At 45.7% G+C, this 23,505-nt stretch overlaps 1 protein-coding gene across 2 annotated transcripts in view; it reads left to right on the plus strand.

Annotated features, from left to right (window-relative positions):
* Positions 1–20,031, plus strand: part of TTLL4 (tubulin tyrosine ligase like 4) — a 411,567-nt gene extending 391,536 nt beyond the window's left edge. For both annotated transcript variants that reach the window (XM_078679201.1, XM_078679202.1), the window contains one exon: positions 19,141–20,031. In XM_078679201.1, coding sequence (XP_078535327.1) covers positions 19,141–19,297 — 157 coding nt within the window. In that variant the 3' untranslated portion in view covers positions 19,298–20,031. The remainder of the gene's footprint in view (positions 1–19,140) is intronic.
* The last annotated feature ends 3,474 nt before the right edge of the window (positions 20,032–23,505 follow it).

Below are 23,505 nucleotides of genomic sequence, written 5' to 3' on the forward strand. Positions count from 1 at the left end.
CGCAGGTTGCTTCTGGGTTCATGTCTTATAATCAGGCTGTTCAAAAATTTGGGACTTCTTCCATGAAGAGATTTAAAAATGAGGCAGTAATACTTGAAGGCGCAGCGCTGAGTAATCGGGAGCCAGTGTAGTTTCCTCAGAATCTGAGTAATATGGCTGTTCCTGGGTTGATTAGAAATCAGGCTCACTGCTTGCTTCTGTACCAGCTGCAAGCGTTTTAATAGGTATAAAGGGATGCCAAAATACAACGAATTGGCATAATCAATATGTGACATAACCTTGGCAAGAGTCACCCGAATCAGAGCTTCCTGGGTAAGTAGTCTTCGGATCTTTATTTTCCTCAGATGGAAAAAACAAGTGGAAATTACTGAGCCGATTTGGGACTTCATAGTGAGATCCTGGTTAATTGTTACCCCCAGGCTCTTGGCCGAACTAGGAGAGGGAGATTAACCCGGTTCCTTGGGCCAAAAATGGGGCCCCCAGGGATTTTTATGAATGCCTCCTGTTAGAACCAGCTCCGTCTTATCCGGGTTAAGTTTTAGAAGGTTGCTGTTCATCCATTCACTAATGAACAGCATAGTGGACAGAAAAGCATGGACCGAGTCAGGAGAGTTGTTGATGGGAAATATAAGTTGGAAACCATCAGCGTAGTTGAACCCGTAGACTTGACGTTCCTTCAGGGCCTGGATGAGGGGAAGGAGGTAAAGATTAAACGGCAGGTGAGAAAGTGAGGAACCTTGTGGGACTCCGCATGAGATCCTAATCCTGGGAGCAGTGAACTCAGTGGTGCAAACTGCTTGAACGGTTTTCCAGGAAGGAACTAATCCAACCCAATGCGAGTCCCTGAATCCCAGCTTCTCACACGGTCGGCCAATAAACCATGGTCGACCGTGTCAAAGGCCGCGGAGAGATCAAGCAGGACAAGAGCCTGCGGGGAGCCCTTGTCGGCATCACCACGGAGAGTGTCTAACACTGTCAATATCACTGCCTCAGTCGAATGTGCTGGGCGAAAGCCAGCTTGGTGAGGATCGAGATATTCAGACTCCTCTAGAAACCCAGAAAGGCATCTGGTTACATAGGCTTCTAAAACCTTCGCTAAGTATGTGAATAGGGCGGTAATTCGTCAGGATCTGGGGGTCTGAGCCTGTTTTTTTCAGGAGAGGGACAACAATTGCCTCCTTGAAAGTTGAAGGCACAAAGCCATGGGACAGTGATTCATTCAGAAGGTTTAGAGCCGGGCCAGGAAAGGCAGTAAATATTTCTTTTAAAATGGTAGGAGGACAACGGTCCCTAGGGGAGCCAGATTTGACTTTAGATAAGAGATTGGCAAAAGTTTGATTGCTGCTAGTAGGAAATTGCGTGAAGATGCAGAGGTTTTTGTGTGTACTGGAGCTATTTTCCGAATTAAGACAGGCGGGGATACTGGCCTTAATTTAAATAATCTTGTCTATAAAAAAAAGAGTTCAGAGCGTTGCAGAGTGTTGAGAAGGGGTAGGTTTAATTGAAAGTCTTTCGGGATTGGACAGTTCGTTCACAATAGAAAAGATCTCCTTGGATCGGTTTGTTGCAGTCGGAATTTTGAAGCAAAAATAAGCCGCTTTGGCAGTCATAATGCACTTTTTATATGCATTCATAGTGTGCAAGTAGATCCTTTTGTCTTCAGCTAGATAATTGTGTCTCGGCGGGCGGAATGTATCTACCTAAGGGGAGAGAACTTGTCACTGGCTGTTATAAGCCATGTGGTTCAGTGTCCATCAGCCAAACTTATAGAGGGGTTTGGTGATGGAACAGAGCAGGCAACTGTTTTGAGGAATAGAGGTTTATCAATTTTATTCCAATTTCTTCGTAATCCCCCTCCAGAAGTAGAGATTTTGGGCATGGGACTATCCTCGATAGTGAATTTAATCAAATGATGATCTGACCAAGTACAAGGTATGATTGACATGGTAGATCTGGTCAGGTTGGCTGTCCAAACATGGTCTAGAGTGTGCCCTTTGAACTGTGTGGCAGAGTGTACTTGTTGTGTAAGGTTGAGCCGTGTGAGTAACTCAGATGTTTCGTTGGCCCAATAATTGAAGTCATCGATCAGCAGAATTTTTCCATGGTTAGTTACTAAATGAGCGACCTGCTCACCCAATGAGTGGGGGAAGAGAGGCATACTGTGGGGGGCCTGTAGAAGAAAGCGCAGATTAGAGGGGCGACCTCGGATTCTAATTTTACTACCAGGCCATCTACTAGTGGTAGATCAAGCGACATTAAGGTAGTGAATTTCCAATCCTGGCGTATGATTGCAGCTACACCACCCCCAACTTTCCCCAGCGGACGGTTAGCTTGGAGGATATAGTAGTCCGAGGGTAAGGCTGCAAGGATGTCTGGTGAAGAGTTCTGGGACAAACAGGTTTCTGTGAGCAGAAGGATATCCGGCTGCACAAACTTAAGTAACATAAAAATATCTAAATTATGTTTAACCATAGAGCAGGTATTCAGAAAGATGACAAAGTCTCCGAGTTCCAATTCCTACATGGGTTTGGAGAGGGCCTATACTACGAGGGGGGGTCAACCAGTTCAGGGTAAGATATTCTTTAACTAATCTTTTGTACAGCCTGCGCTTAACTGCTAGTGGTTCTGGGTCTTTATAACTGTTTTAACGAATTTTGGGTCTTGTTTGTTTTGTGGGTGCTCCTGTGGTGGCGTCTTCCGTCCTAAGAAGACGTCCTACTAGGACGGAAGACGCCACCCCGGGAGCACCCACAAAACAAGACCCAAAATTCGATAAAACAGTTATAAAGACCCAGAACCACTAGCGGTTGTGCGCAGGCTATACAAAAGATTAGTTACAAGACAATCCGTCCGACAGCAAGCAGCACACCCAAACCAAACAAATATTAAAATATGGCATATGAAGAGATCACAAAGACAACAGACTTAAGAGCTGAAACCTTTGCATTTTCAAATAAAGAAGTATCTAGAACCTATGCACTCGTACACGAGGGAACCACACAATCAACAACAAATCGTACCAAGTAACAGAACATTAAACAATTACTATATCTATCAAATAGAGAAATAAACCAGAGGCTGCATGCAAGCACCTTAATAAAATATCACCGAGCGCAACGCATACCCCGTGGATTAAGGATAGCACTCAAACCATCATTATGCAAAAATTCCAAGAACGCTTGTATGCAATTTTAAACAAGTTCTCTCTTGATCTAATCCTTTTGATTATAGAGGAATTGTCGAACATCCTTGACGATCTATCAAAAGAGATAGTGGAAGTAACTAATGAACTCACAATATGATGTCAGATGAAGATTGGACAAAAACATTAGAAGACATAAACAAATATCAAGACACTCACAAGAAATAAACAAGAGAAAAATTAGAAAATTCCATAAGGACACATTGGACTAAATTCGGAGAAGTTTATACGTGGGCAGAAGTTTATGCCCAACGTCGTCGTAACCGACCATGTTCGAGGCATGTGGGCTGCTGAATTTATATCTATGCATAGATCGCCGCCTAGTGTTGGGTCCGGATGATTGCACATTGTTGTCCTGGAAGAGTCTTCGAAGTATCACGAGATAGGTGGCTCCTCCCTTGGACTACAGTGCGCATGGGCATCCTCTCCATGCTCAGATTGTTTTTTTCCGCCATTGGGTTCGGATGTACTTTCTTAACTCGCGTTCGGATTATAGATGAAAACTTTTCTCAGGGCCAAAAGGCCTTCGGGGCGTCGGTATTGTCTTTCGTTCGGTGCCTTGTATATTGTTCCAGTTCTTCGAGACAGACGTCGAAGGCCGCTTGCCTTTCGATACCAAAGGCCCCACCGACGATGGAACGGAACCCGTTCAAACTATGCCCCGTTTGCAACTCAAAATACCCTCACATCGATGTGCACCCGGTGTGCAATAAATGTCTCTCACCGGACCACGACGAGGCCAGCTGCATGGCCTGTTCTCGATTCAGATCATACAAAACTGTTCGCCTTCGACGCGCTGCACGACAGTCGGTGCGGGAGTCCGCGCCCGATCCAGAAAACATCTTCGGAGCTGACGACGAAGAGCGTGTAGAAGAGGAGGATCCTGATCGACGGTCGGATCCCGCGTCGGGGCGAGAATCCAACTACGATGAGGACGAAGAAGAATTCTACGTCATTGATTAAAACATCGTCGAGGTAGTAGACGACGCACAACCCATCGGAGCCGTCGATGACGACTCAGGCGATGAGCAGGGCCCAACCGCAGTAGTGGGGACCAGTACACACACTTCCACGGCTCAGGTCGAGCCATCGCCGGAAGGCCTTAGCCAAGATCTTCATCCACGTTCTATAGCCCCGCTTCCGGGCCAGGCTAAGAACATTTCCAAAGAGCCATCGGTCGATCAGCCACAATCAGTGGAAAAATCGAAACCAAAACCTAAAGACACTAAATCGAAACCGAAACTGGTGAAAACAGAAATCGGCTCGATGACTTCGGAACTCTCCAAGTCAAAACGTGTGTTCGACCCCTCGGAGTCGCAAGGGGGTGTCGACCCGAAGATCGGGGCGCCGAAGCCCGTGTCTACTGTTAAGCACGTCACGCTCACGTCGACGTCAGGGTCCAAAGATGGCGACTCTTCCAAAGGACGCGAGAGCCAAAAAAGCCTCAATCCGAAGCCTCTAAAGCCACTACTGGTGAAGGCCTTCGAGTCAAAAACTAAACTCGGCCCACAAGAACAGAGGGAGTCGAAGCAAAAGGGCGTACCTGCTGCGCACCAACAGCTCAAGTCGACGCATAGCCACAAGCAACAGGCTGAACAGTCGAAGTCGGTCGGATCGAAAAAGACGCCTACCTCGAAGCAGGTCAGTCCGTCGCCCATGCTTACGGCGCCAATAAAATACGGACTGCCCCCAACAGCACGACCTAAAACGGTCCAGCTCCCAAAGGGCACCGACGCATCCAAGTCGTCATCGGTAGCCGCAAATGCTCAGCCCATGCAGGACGTTCTGTTCCAGGCACCGTCCTATGATAACCAGTCGAAACTATTAATCGACTCCGATTCAGGACAACTCACCATTTATAAAAGGAAAATCATCCCTGAGCATCCTATAGAGTCCTACAAGATACCACTCAAGAGAAAGAGAGACTCTGCCACCTCACCTACTCTTTTTGAACCCATACAATCCTATGGACAAGACTATACCTATTCTCCCACACCAGCCACTGAGTATGTGGAGGTAGAGTACAATGAGGACGAGTTTAATTATCCCATTGACACAAGCCAGGAGGAGTCCCAACCATGGACTGACCCTGTGGACCCTGATGAACCACACACCACCCCTGACACTCAGTCCTATGCAGTCAAAACATCGCCTACTGAGGATACTGCTGCGTTTAACGCATTGATTGAGAGGGCAGCCCTTAACCATGATGTGGACATGCACGCTGACCCAGTGGAGGAAGACTTTCTGTTTGATACCTTCTCAACCTCAGAAAGATCTGTAAAAACATTGCCTATGCTCAAAGGTGTGCTCAAACATGCTGGTGACATTTTTAAAGAGCCAACAAAGGCAAGGGTGATAAACCCCAGGATTGAGAGGAAGTACCGTCCTGCACCTGTAGACCCTACGTATATCAAGGGCCAGCTCCCGTTGGACTCCTTGGTGGTGGCTAATGCTCGTAAGAGAGCGAACTCTCAAACAAGTGGTGATGCTCCTCCTCCGGACAAAGAATCCAAAATCTTGGAAGCTTCTGGCAAACGTGTGGCAGCTCAAGCGGCTAATATTTGGAGAATCTCAAATACACAGGCCCTATTAGTAAGATATGATAGGGCTCACTATGACACGTTAGAGCAGCTACTGCAACACCTGCCTGATGCTTATAAGGAGGGGGCAGAAATGCTCATACAAGAGGGGAAGTTAATCTCAAACACATCTATTAAATGTGCGTTAGATGCAGCTGACACAGCGGCTAGGGCCATCAACACTAGTGTAATGCTCAGGAGGCATGCCTGGCTCCGCATCTCTGGTTTCAAGTCAGAGATCCAAACAACTCTTATCAGCCAGCTAACCCTGACTTTCTATTTGGTCCTGAGGTAGACACCACCCTAGAAAAAATTTAAAAAGACACAAACTGCCAAATCCATGGGAGCTCTACAGTCACAGCAGTTCAGGGGCGGTTCCTTTCGTCGCTCCGGTAATAGGGGAGCGTCTAGAGGACAAACGTCGCAACAAACCCAATACAGTAAAGGAGGCACACAAACCACCTATAACAAAAACAATAGAGGTGGATACCGTGGGAACAGCACCAAAGGCAGAGGACGAGGAAATAACAATGCCAGATCCTCCGCCACTAATAAACAGTGACGTCTTGTCACTGCCCCCAGACCATATAACACCGGTCGGGGGAAGACTTCAGAAGTTCCTGCCAGTCTGGGAAGGCATTACCACGGACAGGTGGGTGAGACAACTTATACAACACGGTTATTGTCTAGAACTAACCTCCACACCACCCAACATACCCCCAAGGCACCGTCCTATGTCCGCAGAGCACATGCACTTATTGCAGCAAGAAGTCATATCCATGCTGCAAAAAGGGGCCATAGAACTCGTGCCTTTAGAACAGGGTACAGGGGTGTACTCACTGTACTTCTTAATCCCAAAAAAGGAGGGGTCTCTCAGGCCCATTCTAGACCTCAGACCCTTGAACGCATACATCATGTCAGAACACTTTCACATGCTCACTTTGCAGCAAGTTCTACCATTGCTCAGTCAGGGAGATTTCCTAGCGACACTAGACTGAAGGATGCATATTTCCACATTCCCGTTCACCCCAGTCACAGGAAATATCTCAGGTTCACCATCAACAACCAGCATTACCAGTTCAAAGTCCTGCCTTTCGGGTCACTACGGCCCCCAGAGTGTTTACCAACTGCTTAGTGACAGTAGCTGCACACCTTCGGAGACAACACATCCATGTCTATCCATATCTGGACGACTGGCTTGTCCAAGCAAAGTCGGCCCAGCAATGTACCAGTCACATGTCCCGCACAATTCACCTCCTACACAGTCTAGGATTTTCCCTAAATTACCAAAAATCCCATCTACTACCCGCACCTGTCCAACAGTACTTAGGCGCAGAAATAAACACCAACGGCACGGCCAAACTCAGCGAGAGTCAACAGCATGCAGGTGCTCATTCAAAAATTCAGGCCCCAGCACTCACTCCCAGCGCAAGTGTTCATGCAACTAATAGGCATGATGGCCTCCTGTATCTTTATAGTCCCACACGCGAGGCTGCCCTTGCGTCCGCTTCAGGAGTGCTTAGCGCAACAGTGGAACCAGGCTCAGGGACAGTTGAAAGACCTTGTATTGGTGACCGGTCGTGCATACCGCTCTCTGCATTGGTGGAACACACAAAACCTTTGCAGGGGACGACCGTTCCAAGAGCCTGTACCACAGATAGTGCTGACTGCGGACGCATCTCTCCAGGGCTGGGGAGAGCATGTCCTCAATTACAGTGCAGGGACTATGGACAATACAGCAGCAAAAGATGCACATCAACCTACTAGAACTGACTGCAATCTTCTTGGCAATGAAGGCGTTGAAGTTGCATTGTGCAACAAAGTCGTGCTGATCCAGACGGACAGCATGACTGCAATGTATAACATCCAGAAACAGGGAGGGACACACTCTCCACAATTGTCACACCTAGCACAGTGCATGTGGAAGTGGGCCATTCAAAGGAACACCTCCCAGGCAAGGACAACCAGATGGCGGACCTGCTCAGCAGACACATGGGAGATACATCACTCAGTGCTACAACCGTATTTCCAGCAGTGGGATCATCCAGAGATAGACCTATTCGCCACACAAGAAAACGCAAAATGCCACACCTTCGCCGCCAGGTTCCCACACCCGCAGTCTCAGGGCAATGCGATATGGATGAACTGGTCGAACAGATTTGCGTACGCTTTTCCACCAGCACTTCTCATACCGCTGGTAGCGCTCAAACTAAGGCAGCACTCCATGACCCTCATCCTAGTTGCTACAACGTGGGCAAGGCAAGCATGGTACACCACGTTCCTAGAACTTTCAGTGGTGCCCCACCAGCGACTGAAACTCACACCCAGTCTCCTCACTCAGAGCCATGGAGACATTCAGCACCCAGATCCGCAACAGTTGAGCCTTGCAATATGGCTCCTGAGGTTATAGAGTTTGGCTACCTGGACCTGCCCCCTGACTTTATGGCCATCATCAAGGAGTCTAGGCGGCCTACAACAGGGCGTGCTATGCGGCAAAATGGAAGCATTTTGTCATCTATTGTTCCAATAATAACATAAATCCGCTAGATGCATCAACGCAAAACATCATACGCTATTTATTGCACCTATACAGATGCAATCTGGCATATAGATCCATCAGGATACATTTAGCTGCGATGGCAGCTTATCTTCAAAACAGATAGCACCTTTCCCTTTTCAAAGTGCCTGCCATTAAAGCTTTTATGGAAGGACTCAAAAGGGTAATTCCTCCAAGACACCCGCCTTCGCCTGTCTGGAATCTAAACATAGTTCTCACCAGACTCATGGGTCCACCATTTGAACCTCTTCACTCTTGTGAGATACAATTTCTGACATGGAAAGTGGCTTTTCCGGTAGCGATCACATCGCTAAGACGGGTTAGTGAGCTGCAAGCCCTCACTATTCAGGAGCCTTTCATTCAGATTCATGCTAATAGGGTGGTGCTGCGTACCAACCCTAAATGTATGCCTAAGGTAGTGTCACAGTCCACATTAACCAAACTATTGAGCTGCCAGTATTCTTCCCAAATCCTGATTCAGTGGCAGACAGAGCACTACACACACTAGATGTTAAGAGGGCTCTCCTGTATTACATAGACAGAACTAAAGATTTCAGGAAAACTAAGCAACTGTTTGTTGCCTTCCCTCCACAGCACAAAGGCAACCCAATTTTAAAATCGGGTATAGCCAGATGGATTGTTAAATGCATCCAGATCTGTTATCAAAAGGCTAAACGCACATTAACAATTCCCCCAAGAGCGCATTCCACACGCAAGTTAGGGGCATCCATGGCTTTCCTAGGTAACATTCCTCTAGAGGATATATGTAGAGCAGCCACATGGACCACCATACACACATTCACCAAACACTACTGCGTGGATGTACACTCCAAACAGCAAGCTGTTGTGGGTCAGGCTGTTCTCAGAACTCTTTTTCAAACTGCTGCAGCTGGCACGGGCAACCGCCGCTAAGGAGGGTACTACTATTTATTCTATGCATAGATATAAATTCAGCAGCCCACATGCCTCGAACGGAATATGCTACTTACCAGTATGCATCTGTTCTTGGCATGTAGGGCTGCTGACATTTATATCGCCCTCCCTCCTCCCCGGTGCCTGTCTCAGCTGTAGCACTCATAATCATTCTCAAGCATGGTCATCACTTACTGTATCATACTCCATCTCTGCCACAATGGCGAAAAACAATCTGAGATTGGAGAGGATGCCCATGCGCACTGTAGTCCAAGGGAGGAGCCACCTATCTCGTGATACTTCGAAGACTCTTCCAGGACAACAATGTGCAATCATCCGGACCCAACACTAGGCGGCGATCTATGCATGGATATAAAGGTCAGCAGCCCTACATGCCAAGAACAGATGCATACTGGTAAGTAGCATATTCCGTACACAGCAAACAGACACCTCCTCAAGAAGTGATACAACTGACAGAACACAACATCAAACCACGCACAAGAAAACACTAATACCAGCCCCTAATGGACAACAACCTACAACAGCGAGTGCTTCGGGACAACAATCCACAATAGCGGGTGCTTTTGTAGAACAAGGCCACCAAGAAAACGGCGACCCAGGAGGGGAAAAAGAAAAGGATCATCCAAACTCCAGGAGTACCACAATGCCAAAAAAAGACAAGAAGACGACGACACCCAAGGAAACCTAGTTATAAACATCTCTGATTATGAATTGACACCACATGAGCTTAAAATATTACAGAAAGGTATACCATTTTGTCCAACCACACAGATGGATCTACTGGAATTGGAAGTAAGTCTCTTTTTTTGAAAACATACTACAAGATCAAACACCAAAAGAACAGGATCAACTACAGGGTTTCAAAAGTAAAAGTACATATCAAGCACCAGCTAGTCACAAAACCCTGGCTCTTTATGAGAACCTTAGCAAGCAAGACTTATCCAAATTAAACTACAACAAAAAGATAACCAGGAACATAACACAGAAAGACTTGGACACACTAAGAAAAATAGCAAACAATGAAGAGATCAGATGTCAAAAAGCAGACAAAGATGGAGCTCTCATAATAATGAATGCATCACTTTATGACACGAGTTATTGTACATATTTCAGACAATACAACATACATGAAATTGGATGAGAATCCCACTACACAGTTCGCCAACCAATTGAAGGAAATAGTGAAAAAGCATATGACACAGGAGTCATCAAAGAAAAAACAAAGACCTTTCTAACCAAACAGAATCCCAAGAGCCCTGTAATGTATATGGATCAAAAAATTCACAAGGACTTGAGAGATCCACCATTTAGACCGATTGGGTCTACACGAGGAAGCCTACACGAGCCTGTAGGTCAATTCTTGGATAGATATTTACAACCAAGCTTGAGGAATATGAAGACCTATGTAAAAGACACTACTGATTTCATATTAAAACTACAAAACACAGCAGTCAGTACAGAAGAGAAGATTCTACTATGCACAGCTGATGTTAAATCTTTATACACCTCGATTCCGCACCTTCTAGGCATTGAAGCCTTAGAATATGCGTTAACACAGACGGACCTAGAACTAACTATGCAAGTATTCCTTATGGAATTAATCCACTTTACCCTATACCAGAGTTATTTTCAATGGAAAAATGATTGGTACCTCCAACTAGCGGGAACTTCCATGGGCAATTGTACTGCACCGGCATACGCTAATCTTTTTATGCAGAAATTCGAGGAAGACCATATTTTATCACAACCACAATGGCAGAGGAACCACAAACTGTTCTTGCGATATATAGACGATATCTTCATTCTACGGAAAGGTACCCAAAATAAACTTATGATGGCATTATCCACATTGAACAATGTAGACGAACACATACAATTCACTTCCGAAATATCAGAAACACAGATTACATTCTTGGATGTGGAAATCACCAGGACCAACGAAGGATTGGAATCTGATATATTGTGAAAAAAACTGACAAAAATAACACATTACATTACAGTAGCTTTCATCAAGCATCACTAAAAGAGCATTTACCGACATCTCAAATGTTGAGGGTCAAAAGGATTGCATCGAATCCAGCGAAAATGACTGGAAGAATAGAAGAAATGGCAGAGAGATTCGCACAAAGAGGATATCCAGCATCAACTTTAGAGCGGGCAAAATAGCGGTGCTATTCAAACTCCTCGATAGATCGTCTAAAAAACACTGTAAAACCGAAAAACACCAGAATGGTGGTAGTATCCAGATTCTTTACGCTGAGTAGTATATTAAAAAAAATCACTCGCCATTGGCCAATGTTCACATTAGAACCCGATTTTAAAACCATGTTCTCACAGCTGCCACTTTTCGCCTATACCAGAAGCTAAAATTTGGGGGAAATCCTCAAGCAACAACAGACCAGTATACAAAAAGCAAAAGGAATGAGACCATGCTTGAATTGCAATAATTGTAATAATATAATACAAGGAACCAACATATCACACCCCATAAAAAGGATACAATATAAAATTGCGTACTACAGCCACATGTGACACAACAAATGTCATATATATGTTAAAATGCCCATGTGGAAAAGAAAACGTGGGAAAAACGGAACAAAAGATTAAAACACGGATTAATGAACATAAATCTAACAGAAGAAACAAGAACATAAGGTCTACAATAGCAACCCACTTCATGGAACAGCACAATATATATCGTAATTTAAATTGACAATTCAAAAAACTGAAGGAAGAGGTAATAACAAATATCTCTTGAGACGAGAGAATTTCTGGATAATGAAAGTACATTCATGTAAGCCATACAGACTTAATGAACGCATAGAATATGCATCTTATAATTGTTTTGATGACGTTTGTGAATTTCGCATGTTCTGTTCACTGGTACTTATATTTTAAAATTTTAAAACCAAGGGGTACACCCGTTTGATACTTATACATAAACAGGTACATATCACTGCTTGCAACAATCATTTTATCAATCGACAACATGGTTAGTGTCCTAACATAATGCTCACATTGCATCATAGCCTATGCTTAAGATGGCCGCCACGAATAATAACTAGACCTATTACTATGTTCACCAAGCCTCAAGGGAACCTTGGTAACTCAGTCCTATATTTATATCGCCTATCGTGTACACGTTTCTTGCAAACACGGAAACGCCGTTTCTGCGAAAGAAGACGCTCCGACGCTGCCGAGAAAAGCCGCACGGAAAACTCCCAAATCTAATACAAGTAAGCTGATATCAGCAACTACTGACATAGCGCATAAAATACTATGGTTAAGATCGGAATGTCCGTTTTACTAACCGTCCTCTTCTATTTCAGTATAGGGAACAGCGCAACCTGCGAAGCACTGTGAGTAAACACTTCAGTTTATTCACTTGTGTCTTTGCACTATTCACACGAGATACAGTTATACAAGTCACAATCACTGCGAGTACGTATATACACTTTTTAAGGCCATTAAATGTTCACAGAAGTACATCTCAACACACGCGTGCACTTCGAGGTACATAGGATAAGAGCAATATAAAAATTGTTAGCATGACAATGATATAATTCCTGTTTAACATGATAACTTGTGGGGGACAGGGGTACAAGATAAATTGAAAAGAATCCTTGAATAGTATGTGTGCCATGATTTTGTTGCAGAGATGCTCCCTGAAGAAGGGTGAGTAGCCCGAAATGCATTGGAGTCCTAATGAGAAATGTCATAATTAAAAAGCTTTAAAAAGCGAGTTGAAATGAAACTAATTTCGATGAAAAATAATAAAGAACTGCATTGAGAACAATTGAAAAGTTAACGTAATCATTGTAATAATAGCGAGATGACTTGATCAATCCTTCGTCTAGGACTATTGGAGTGCCTAGTGGGATGCAACCAAAGGAGTTTGGAAGCACTACAAAGTAAGATATTCTTGTAGCCATAATCCCATGTTCAACAAACTGTGATGAACGAGAGGGTTAGGTTTGAGTTTGTCTGTGTGTAGTTGTTTAAGTTCCACAGCAGAGTAAATTACTTTTTGTGCATAATGACTGGCCCCTGGGCCCGGATGGGCACAGACGGGCTTGCCTTTGGCGCACCACCGGTGCGCCCGCTGCGCTCCCGCGCTACAACCGGCACGAAATAGCCGGGGGCAGCCTTGACTCCACCCCCTTCTCAGTGATTGGCGGGCGTAACAGCCGGAAGTAGCTGGACCCGGACTCGAGTGTGCAAAAAGGCACAGTTAAAAAGTAAGCAAATGAATTCCACACAGTCTTTATTTTAAAAAGCAGCAGATTTGAGTGCTGTTTTAGCAGTTTCATATTTAACAACAAGGGGTGGTGATGGACAGAGTTTCTGAAGTAAGCAGAATACTCTCACCCAGTCAAGAGATCAGGGCTAGATCCAACACCGTTTTTTAGCTCACTGCACCATCCCAGTTCAGAACCTGGCTATATGCAAATTAGTCTGTTCCTGTCCCAGTGCATGATGGGAACAGGGCAAACCAAACTACCAAGCCAATTCTTACACTGGGAAGGAAACAAGCTTCCGGGGACCGGTTTCTGGCATTTCAGCCGTCGTCGGCCCGGCTTGCTTGAATCCTGATGGTGCAATGAGCAAGGGACTCACATCTGAGTATACCCTTCCACGCTTAGGGTGGACAAAATATTTAACAACAAGGTGTGGTGATGGACAGAGTTTCTGAAGTAAGCAGAATACTCTCACCCAGTCAAGAGATCAGGGCTAGATCCAACACCGTTTTTTAGCTCACTGCACCATCCCAGTTCAGAACCTGGCTATATGCAAATTAGTCTGTTCCTGTCCCAGTGCATGATGGCAACAGGGCAAACCAAACTACCAAGCCAATTCTTACACTGGGAAGGAAACAAGCTTCCGGGGACCGGTTTCTGGCATTTCAGCCGTCGTCGGCCCGGCTTGCTTGAATCCTGATGGTGCAATGAGCAAGGGACTCACATCTGAGTATACCCTTCCACGCTTAGGGTGGACAAAATATTTAACAACAAGGGGTGGTGATGGACAGAGTTTCTGAAGTAAGCAGAATACTCTCACCCAGTCAAGAGATCAGGGCTAGATCCAACACCGTTTTTTAGCTCACTGCACCATCCCAGTTCAGAACCTGGCTATATGCAAATTAGTCTGTTCCTGTCCCAGTGCATGATGGGAACAGGGCAAACCAAACTACCAAGCCAATTCTTACACTGGGAAGGAAACAAGCTTCCGGGGACCGGTTTCTGGCATTTCAGCCGTCGTCGGCCCGGCTTGCTTGAATCCTGATGGTGCAATGAGCAAGGGACTCACATCTGAGTATACCCTTCCACGCTTAGGGTGGACAAAATACGGCTGTAATGCCAGAAACCGGTCCCCGGAAGCTTGTTTCCTTTCCAGTGAAGAATTGGCTTGGTAGTTTGGTCTGCCCTGTTCCCATGATGCACTGGGCCAGGGACAGACTAATTTGCATATAGCCAGGTTCTGAACTGGGATGGTGCAGTGAGCTAAAAAACGGTGATGGATCAAGCCCTGATCTGTTGCATGGGTAGGAGTGTTCTGATTTACTCAGATACTCTGTCCATCACCACCCCCTTTTTGTAATTATTTTGGCCACCATGAGTGTGGAAGGGTATGCTCAGACATGAGTCCCTTGCTCATTGCACCATCAGGATTCAAGCAAGTCGGGCCGAAGACGGCTGTAATGCCAGAAACCGGTCCCCGGAAGCTTGTTTCCTTTCCAGTGAAGAATTGGCTTGGTAGTTTGGTCTGCCCTGTTCCCATGATGCACTGGGCCAAGGACAGACTAATTTGCATATAGCCAGGTTCTGAACTGGGATGGTGCAGTGAGCTAAAAAACTGTGATGGATCAAGCCCTGATCTGTTGACTGGGTAGGAGTGTTCTGATTTACTCAGATACTCTGTCCATCACCACCCCCTTTTTGTAATTATTTTGGCCACCATGAGTGTGGAAGGGTATGCTCAGACATGAGTCCCTTGCTCATTGCACCATCAGAATTCAAGCAAGTCGGGCCGAAGACGGCTGTAATGCCAGAAACCTGTCCCCGGAAGCTTGTTTCCTTTCCAGTGAAGAATTGGCTTGGTAGTTTGGTCTGCCCTGTTCCCATGATGCACTGGGCCAGGGACAGACTAATTTGCATATAGCCAGGTTCTGAACTGGGATGGTGCAGTGAGCTAAAAAACGGTGATGGATCAAGCCCTGATCTGTTGACTGGGTAGGAGTGTTCTGATTTACTCAGATACTCTGTCCATCACCACCCCCTTTTTGTAATTATTTTGGCCACCATGAGTGTGGAAGGGTATGCTCAGACATGAGTCCCTTGCTCATTGCACCATCAGGATTCAAGCAAGTCGGGCCGAAGACGGCTGTAATGCCAGAAACCGGTCCCCGGAAGCTTGTTTCCTTTCCAGTGAAGAATTGGCTTGGTAGTTTGGTCTGCCCTGTTCCCATGATGCACTGGGCCAGGGACAGACTAATTTGCATATAGCCAGGTTCTGAACTGGGATGGTGCAGTGAGCTAAAAAACGGTGATGGATCAAGCCCTGATCTGTTGACTGGGTAGGAGTGTTCTGATTTACTCAGATACTCTGTCCATCACCACCCCCTTTTTGTAATTGTTTTAGCAGTTTCAGCACAATGCCAGGTAAAACAAAATTTAAATTGGCAATATTAAAAAGTGAACAGTTCCAACACAGTCTTAATTTTAAAAAGAGCATCGGTTTGCCCAAATGCAGTTTCCGCAATTCCAACGCACAGCCAAATATAAACAAGTATTACATTTTAACAGTGAGCAAGTTTAGAGACAAAACATAGAGCAGCGGTACCGAAATCAAAGTCCTGCTCCCGCGCTGCGACCGGCATGAAATAGCTGGCGGCAGCCTTGACAATGGTGATTCCTTGCAATGTTCAACACTCCGTCCATCGTCCCCTTTGGGTTTGCCCATTTGGGCTTTAGCACAATTCTGGCCTCAATTTCTGTGATGTGAAGGTTTCTTGCCATCCAAGTCCAGCCTGGTCGGTCATTGTCTTGGGTCTCAATCTAATCCTGGGTTCTAAGTGAGCTGCCTCCAAATCCAGTTCATACGTGCAATCATGGGCTCCAGCTTAGGAAATGGCTACCCTTCTCCAAAGAAGGTGAATGACTGAAGTGGACGTCTAAAGAGCAAGCTACTACCTAAAAAGGAGTTCCACTGCTAGAGGATCAGGCTACTTAGAGGATCAGACTTTTGAGGTCCTTTCCGAAGGATAAGTGGTTAATATGTCTAAAAAGTTTGATATGGAATTCTAGTGCTTGGCTGTAAGAAAGAAAACGGAGAAGCCCCTTAAACTTGCATGTCTTATCCAGGCAAAAGAAAGATTTACAGTGGAGAAATTAAATGAGAGAGGATGAACTTTGTCCCTGATCTACATGGAACCGGAGTTGTGTATTGCCCAATGACCGAAACAGAGCTTTAAAGATGGAGTGTTTTGCAACAGGTAGCCAATGAAAAAAGTAGAGCCGTTTAAAAAAATTGAAGAGTGAGTGAGAAGACCAAGATGAAATGAACAGCAGTATTCTGTACAATGTGAAGGCAATGAGTCTGTTACATGGGAATCCCCTGCAAAAACAAGTCCCAGTACGCAAAGGTAGACGAAGTAGGGGGGTGCGGCACCATTACCCAGATTTCAGAGAGAGCCTAGGGTTTTCGTTGGAGTTAAACGGCTACATGGTTCACCCAGGTTCTGTAAGCCACCAACAGAATACCCAGATGTCCATGATGAGGCCCTCTGGTTTGTTGTTAGTAAGTTTAAGGCAGTTGTTCATCCAGTCGGTGACCGCAGACACGCAGGAGCAGACGTTCTTCTGTGTGTGGAGGATGATACCACCAATAGAGAGTATTTTGGGTGGTGCCTGCGCTTGACATGATCAAAGACCAAATAAGAGCAGCCAGTGATGCAGGTGTTAGAAGAAAGGGCTGAGGGTGGTCCTTCAGGAACTTCACATACCATCGCGGTGGTGGAAGAGTGAAAGGGGAGCCCGCGGATAGACTGCTCGAATATTATCAGAGAAAGGAAAGGAACCAGGCTAAGACCGGTCTAAGTATGCCGGTGGCAGAAAGATGAGCAAATGGAATCGAATGAGCTACTCTATCTATTAACTTTACCCTCGAACGTGTTGAGAGCTGTTGAAGTGATATTGAAGGAAACACGGTTTTCCATATTTTTAATAGTCTGTGTGTATATGATTGCGTAAGGACTGTAGTGTTGCTGCCAAATGCAGTTAAGGATTTTTCGATACCATTGAGAGGACTGTAGTACTTTAGAGAATCAGAGGCCAAGGGTGATTTATGATGACCGTGAAAAGATTGAATCAGTGCGATAGAACTTGGAGTGAAAGTAATGCAAGAGTGGTAAGTGCCTGTTTTGGAGACCATGTCAGTGGTAGGCTGAAGAGGGAATGACTCGCAAAGAGCTTGCACGAATTAGGCAACTTAATTTTGTCCGAACATCTTGTGCGACGAGAACCTAGAGAAAAAATTGTTGAGTCGGGGTACATAACCAGGATAGGGCAAAAAAAGGAATAGCACGATGGTTTGAAGGGGCCAACTCCAGCAGTCCTTAAACAGCCGTCGGTAGCAAAAGGACCAAGAATTGCCCCTCAGTGCGTATATTAGGCTTCAAATCAGTTGGTAAAGACCAAACAGGCTGAGAGTGTTTAGAGATCAGGTATGAGGCAAGAGATTTCAATAAGGCGAATATTAAACTCCTCAAGAATAGTGAAGCTGGCTGCCCTTAAAATAAAACGGAAGGTAAAGTCAGACAAGGCTGGGCCAAATTTGCCTGGAGGACGATAAATCAGAGCCCTGGAAATTGAGCTGGTGGGGCTAAGGTTAAATTACTGAGGGGCGTCTCTGCAGGAATGAAAATATTTGCCTCAATATTTATGGTGAGGTCAGAACAATAGATATTGGCTTTACCTCCAACAGTAAGACCGGTAAAATCTTAACGGGCGATAGGATATAGTGGCTGTACAGCTGTGGCGATATAGGAGCCAAAGGAGTTCTTAAACCAGGTTTTAGTAAGAAATCGTGCATCAGTTTTATGCATACTTATAAAGATGTCAGTTTTGATTTTCCAGGGCAGAAATCTGGAATGAGAGCCATAGAGTTAGTCCTCTTTAGGAAGCAGCAGGTACACCCACATCCTGGCACGTCTGAGACGTCAAGAGCCAGTTTCTGAGGACTATGGCAGAGTATGTGGAGGGTAGAGACAATGGGTTGGGGGTCCTGGCCCTATGCGTCGGCGCCATTTTTGTGCCGCCAGTGCTTCTGGTTAGTGGTCCTGCAGCGTCCTCGGTGAAATAGTATGCAGTGAAGAATGTCCAAGCAGGGAGGGGAGAGGAGGCAGGAAGGCGAGAGGGTGGAGTAGCCAGTGGCACAGGTGAAGAAAGCTTGATCAAACAAAATGTACCATAATTAGTCCTGTTCATCCTGTAGGACTGAGAAAGTGACATTATTTCAAGAGGTGAGAAATAATCTGGTCATTGCATCATGGTGGATATTCTCATAATGTGGATTCTGATCTTTTTTTCTGCCCTGTAACGAAGGTCCAGAACCCCTGATGTCTTTTCTAATAGATATTTCATTTTCCATACGGTTTGCTATTCAGAATTCAGATTGTTCTCATTTCCTTCGAAATGGTTTTTATGCAATAGCTGAAATAGCGTCATGATTACAAATTGCAGCCCATTGCTTCCTTAACAGATCACCTTAATGCTGTTTTTTTCAGAAGCTTGTTTATCTTAATATATTTGGTGTATGAATCTGACCATTTACAAGGCCTTGTTTTGTCTTGCTACTGTCTTCTGCAGGAAAATCCTGAGTCAAAAAGAAAAAAGCACCAGCGAGAACTCTTGTAAGATGAGCCAACTGACCAAGAGTCTTCAAAGTATATCCACTCAAACGGGAGTCATTGATCAGACCCTCTCCACTCCCAGCACCCAATCAGATACTGCTCTGGCCAAGTGACCAAGAATGCCAACCGTCTCCACCATTAACCAAGCACCTACCTCAAAACCAGCAGGAAACTGACACTGATGTGGGATTGGCAGAGTACTTCACGGTTGCACATGTGAAAAACTATCTTATTTTGAGACTTTAATTTAAACCTAATAAACCTTCTGGTTGGGGTACCTACCTTGAACCAGGACATGGTGATAGAAACAGATGCCTTGTATAGAAAACAAAACACTTATTTTTGAAAATGTTTAATTATTTTCTGTGAATCAGATGTGTTCTACCAAAAGTGCCTCAACCGGTAAAGCACAAAACATTGGACAATGTGATCTCTTTCCTTGCAACTGGGAAGAGAGTTGGAGGGGATGAGGCCCTCTTATTCTGTTTACGATGTGCACAATGCCTTGAATTTGGACAATTTCTTGAGGGGATCTGGACATGGGATGGGTATTGTAGGGGGGCGATTTTGACTTGATCCTGGTCCTCTTTGTGTGGGGAGGGGAGCTGTGCGCCTGGATCTCAGTCTCTTTTTGCAGAGAGGGGGGACAGGTGTCATGCATCTTCTCTGCCAGGAGGAATTGGGTAAGTTTGGGGCATCTGTTACTTTGAGCCAAAGGACAATGGGAAAATGGTTTCTAAAATCTGAAGATGGGATTCCCAGGAGAGAGAGGCTCAGAAAACAGACTGCTCTTTGTGTTTTTTAAAGAAGTGTTATTGAAATAAAAGTAATCAGCCAGTGAAAGCCAGGATGAATGTGGCTGCCTTCTTATCTGCATGTTTTAGCTGTGGATACTTGATGGAAAATGCCATTCACTCTGCTTGCCAACAATGACTGGTATGCAGCTAAGCAACTGTTGATCTGTTTGCTGGAAGAGTTCCTGTTTGTGCGGTCAGTAGTGTTTAGCCCTTGGAAATGTCAGCCGTTCTGCTGCAGTGCTAAAATGTAATTTGACAAACAACGTGATTAATTCGCATTACGATTTAAGAATTGATGTGTTCGTTCCTTCTCCGCAGTGATACCTGCTGACCGCACCTGCTCCTAAATGGTGAGCGAATGTGCCCTGTCGTTGTAGAGCCCTCTAGACGTCCACTCAGATGGCACAGAGGGACTGACTTGAAAACGATGGCCTGGATTGAGCCACGTCGTAGCTGGATTTGTGTGTTGCAGTTAATTATTTCTACCCCTTAAAGTGTTGATCCCATTGCATTGTAAGCTCCTGTCCATACCCAGTGTCATTCCCACTCGTATTACCCTCTGGACCAGCTATCGCAAGGAATTGACTTATATATAAAAGATCAATGAGCTAAATAAAAAAAACACTCCTGGTCCACAAATACACCTTCTCAGAATGGGGTGTTAACATACACACTAAGGAATTGGAAGGTAAGCGGACATCAGATATGGGTCATAATTGTATGGGTTTTCAACGATTTACTTTCTCTGGCATTGGTTCTTTCAAAGATTCTCATGCTTGAATTCTGCGCCTTCAGGCTGTCAGTCCTCTATGGTTAATGTTTACTTAGCAGTGTACATTTACACTCAATGTGCAGAGTAGCTGTGAGCTATATGTCAGTGTGTTGACCTCATCAGATTCAAGCGCTGGCAAATGAGGTGATGAGACACCAGAGCTGAGCTCCCTCCGCGGCGTCAGTGGTTGGATTTTCTGCGGTCCGCCCAGCGTGAGGGAATCATGTGGAGCTCTGCTCCTGATTTGACATTTTCTCAATCAGTGCATCCTTTTTATTGATGGACTCTGTTCTCATATGCAGTGTGGAGGACAGACACCAACATTTCTTGCTGTTTTGTTTGCAGTTTCTGCAGTTTGATTTTTTGTTCACCATGGCAGAAACACCTTCCAAAAAGTCTGTATGCCTGTTCTGGTATTTGTATAGCTCAAACCCAGCCAAAAGGCAGAAGAGCACTGTACGGTGTAAAAGCAAGCGTACCGTCTACAAGTGAGAAAGGTAGCTGGAATCTAGGACCAGAGGCTGCATTTACTGCATTGTCGCTAAAGTGTTGAGCAGCTGTTGGGGGTTTAACCCTTACTCGCAACTTTTCTGAGCTGTTGAAAACTTTGGTTCAGATCGAGACTTCTAGCTGCAGGTTTGTCACTGTTTCAATGTTCCCCAGGAATCAGACTATATCTGGAAACTTTTCATCAGCACCTCTGCACACAGTGGGTGGTGTCATGCGGCTCAGCACTGTCATTGTTCTGCTCCAGAAATGACGTGGAGTCTATATAGGCATAACTCCAGCACACTGACATCAGTTCCTTTCTTTCCGCGCCACCGGATGCGGATCCGGAGCTACCTCTCATCTCTTAAAGACAGTTACCTTGATCAAAAAATTGTTTTGCAGTGTGCAAGTGACATGTCATCACCCAAAATTACAGGTTCTAAGCTCTGTCCTCACCAAATTTACATGTTGTTCCTGGGGTCGAGCTATGACTCCAAGGCATGCAATATCTTTGCTTAAATTAACCCGCAGGCCATACGAGACCATGAGGCAAAACTACATCACCAAGCATCAGAGTACTCCTTGACGAAACAAGTACAATCCGAAAGTTTGGTCCCTGCCCCATTCAAGATGCTGAAGTTGCTGCAATCATTTGAAGCGTTCGGTCTTCCTCTCCATCCAAGTCCTTGGGTAAGTCTAAGAAACAACACAAGAAATCTAAGTGGGACTCTGCCCCTTACCACACCTCACAATACCCTGAGAAGATGCGGGGGTGGCACCATACATCTTAATCTTGCTCTGTCATTCGACTTCAGAGCCAATCCCATAACTTGTTTTGACGCATCCCAAGCTTTCCGGGGACGTCCACCACACCTAGGCAGAGCCAAGATTTCTGCGCGTCTGTGCTCCTCCCCTTCAGATCCTTACTGACTCTCTGTGGTGCGGCTGCTGGCCCCACAGAGCCAAGAAGGTCTCTATCTGGGTTGCCACCTGTGGGTTTGCCCCCGGCACCAGCTGGACCCTCTGAGCCCATTTCGTGGCAGCCCCGGCTACACTCTTGACTCCTCCTCTGGCGCCATGGCCCACAATGGTTCCCGGTGCATCAATGCCAACTGTCAACACCAGAAGACAAGGCCCCAGTTGTCCTCTGATATAGAGTCTGTTCCAGTTCGACCTTGATTGAAGTCTCACCCGACTGCCATTGTGTGTCCAATTCATCCACTTTCTCTGCGTACATATTTATTTATTTATTTCAAAGGTTTTATATAGCGCTGCTGGACCCGAGAGTATCAGAGCGCTAATAACAGCACTCCCTGCATTTCCTGTTAGGCATGGATCCAGATAATGATTACAGTGCATCTTATGCAATTGGCTAATATTATCCCAAGGAGACTTGGTATGGCAACCTACAGGAGGCTAGTGGCCTTGATAGCTCCCCTGAATCCTGCCTCCTCTCACTCCCTAGCCCAGCCTCATAGAAGTGCTTCCTACTCTATGGTTATGCATAGGATGGCCAAAGCCCTCCAGCTCCCCACTTTGGAGGTAAAGAACAATGCACTTATGAAGGTTCTTTAGCTGGGGCAGAAATTTACTGAGCCCCTCCTAACATTTATCAAAGTTCATATGGACAATTTGTTGGGGTCATAGACCAAACCTTGTTCTGGTTCCCCGGTCATACGCCAAATTACTGATGGATACATTCGTGAATAGGGTTTTCTCAACCTCCAGCCTGACGCCCAATTCTGTGAATGCGCGCTGGCATGCTATACACATGACTTTTGGGACTCTGTGGCTCTAGTCTTCCCAGGTGTCCCAGACAATCCACAACTAGTCTTTGCCCAGGCCATACAGGATAGTCGTGACGCCAGCAAGTTCACATTTCGTTATGGCTTACGCACCTATTCCATTGAACGGGCCATTGGCACAACTGTCTCCATTTGCTGCGACTTTTGGCTGCAGTCCACCGGCTTTTTAGGTCACTTCATTGTGGGCATGTTGTTCCACGGGACCCGTCTGGGTACAAGACAGACTCTGCCCTCAAGTGGTTCAGAGAGAGCAGGGCCACGGCACGCGTTGTCAACTTATCTGCCTCACCTTGCCAGCCACATCGGCCCAACCGCTACTTTCCCATCTTCGACAAAGAAACCCATTGCTGCCAACCAATCCAAGGTGCCCAGCAGTTTTGCAATTGAGGCCCGGGTGCCCAGCACCCCCAGGGTCCAGGTACCCAGACTGCCCATCCAGTCCACTACTCCCCCTGCTG

Source organism: Lissotriton helveticus, chromosome 3_1 (assembly GCF_964261635.1).
Source record: "Lissotriton helveticus chromosome 3_1, aLisHel1.1, whole genome shotgun sequence".
In the NCBI taxonomy this organism is placed as follows: Eukaryota; Metazoa; Chordata; class Amphibia; order Caudata; family Salamandridae; genus Lissotriton; species Lissotriton helveticus.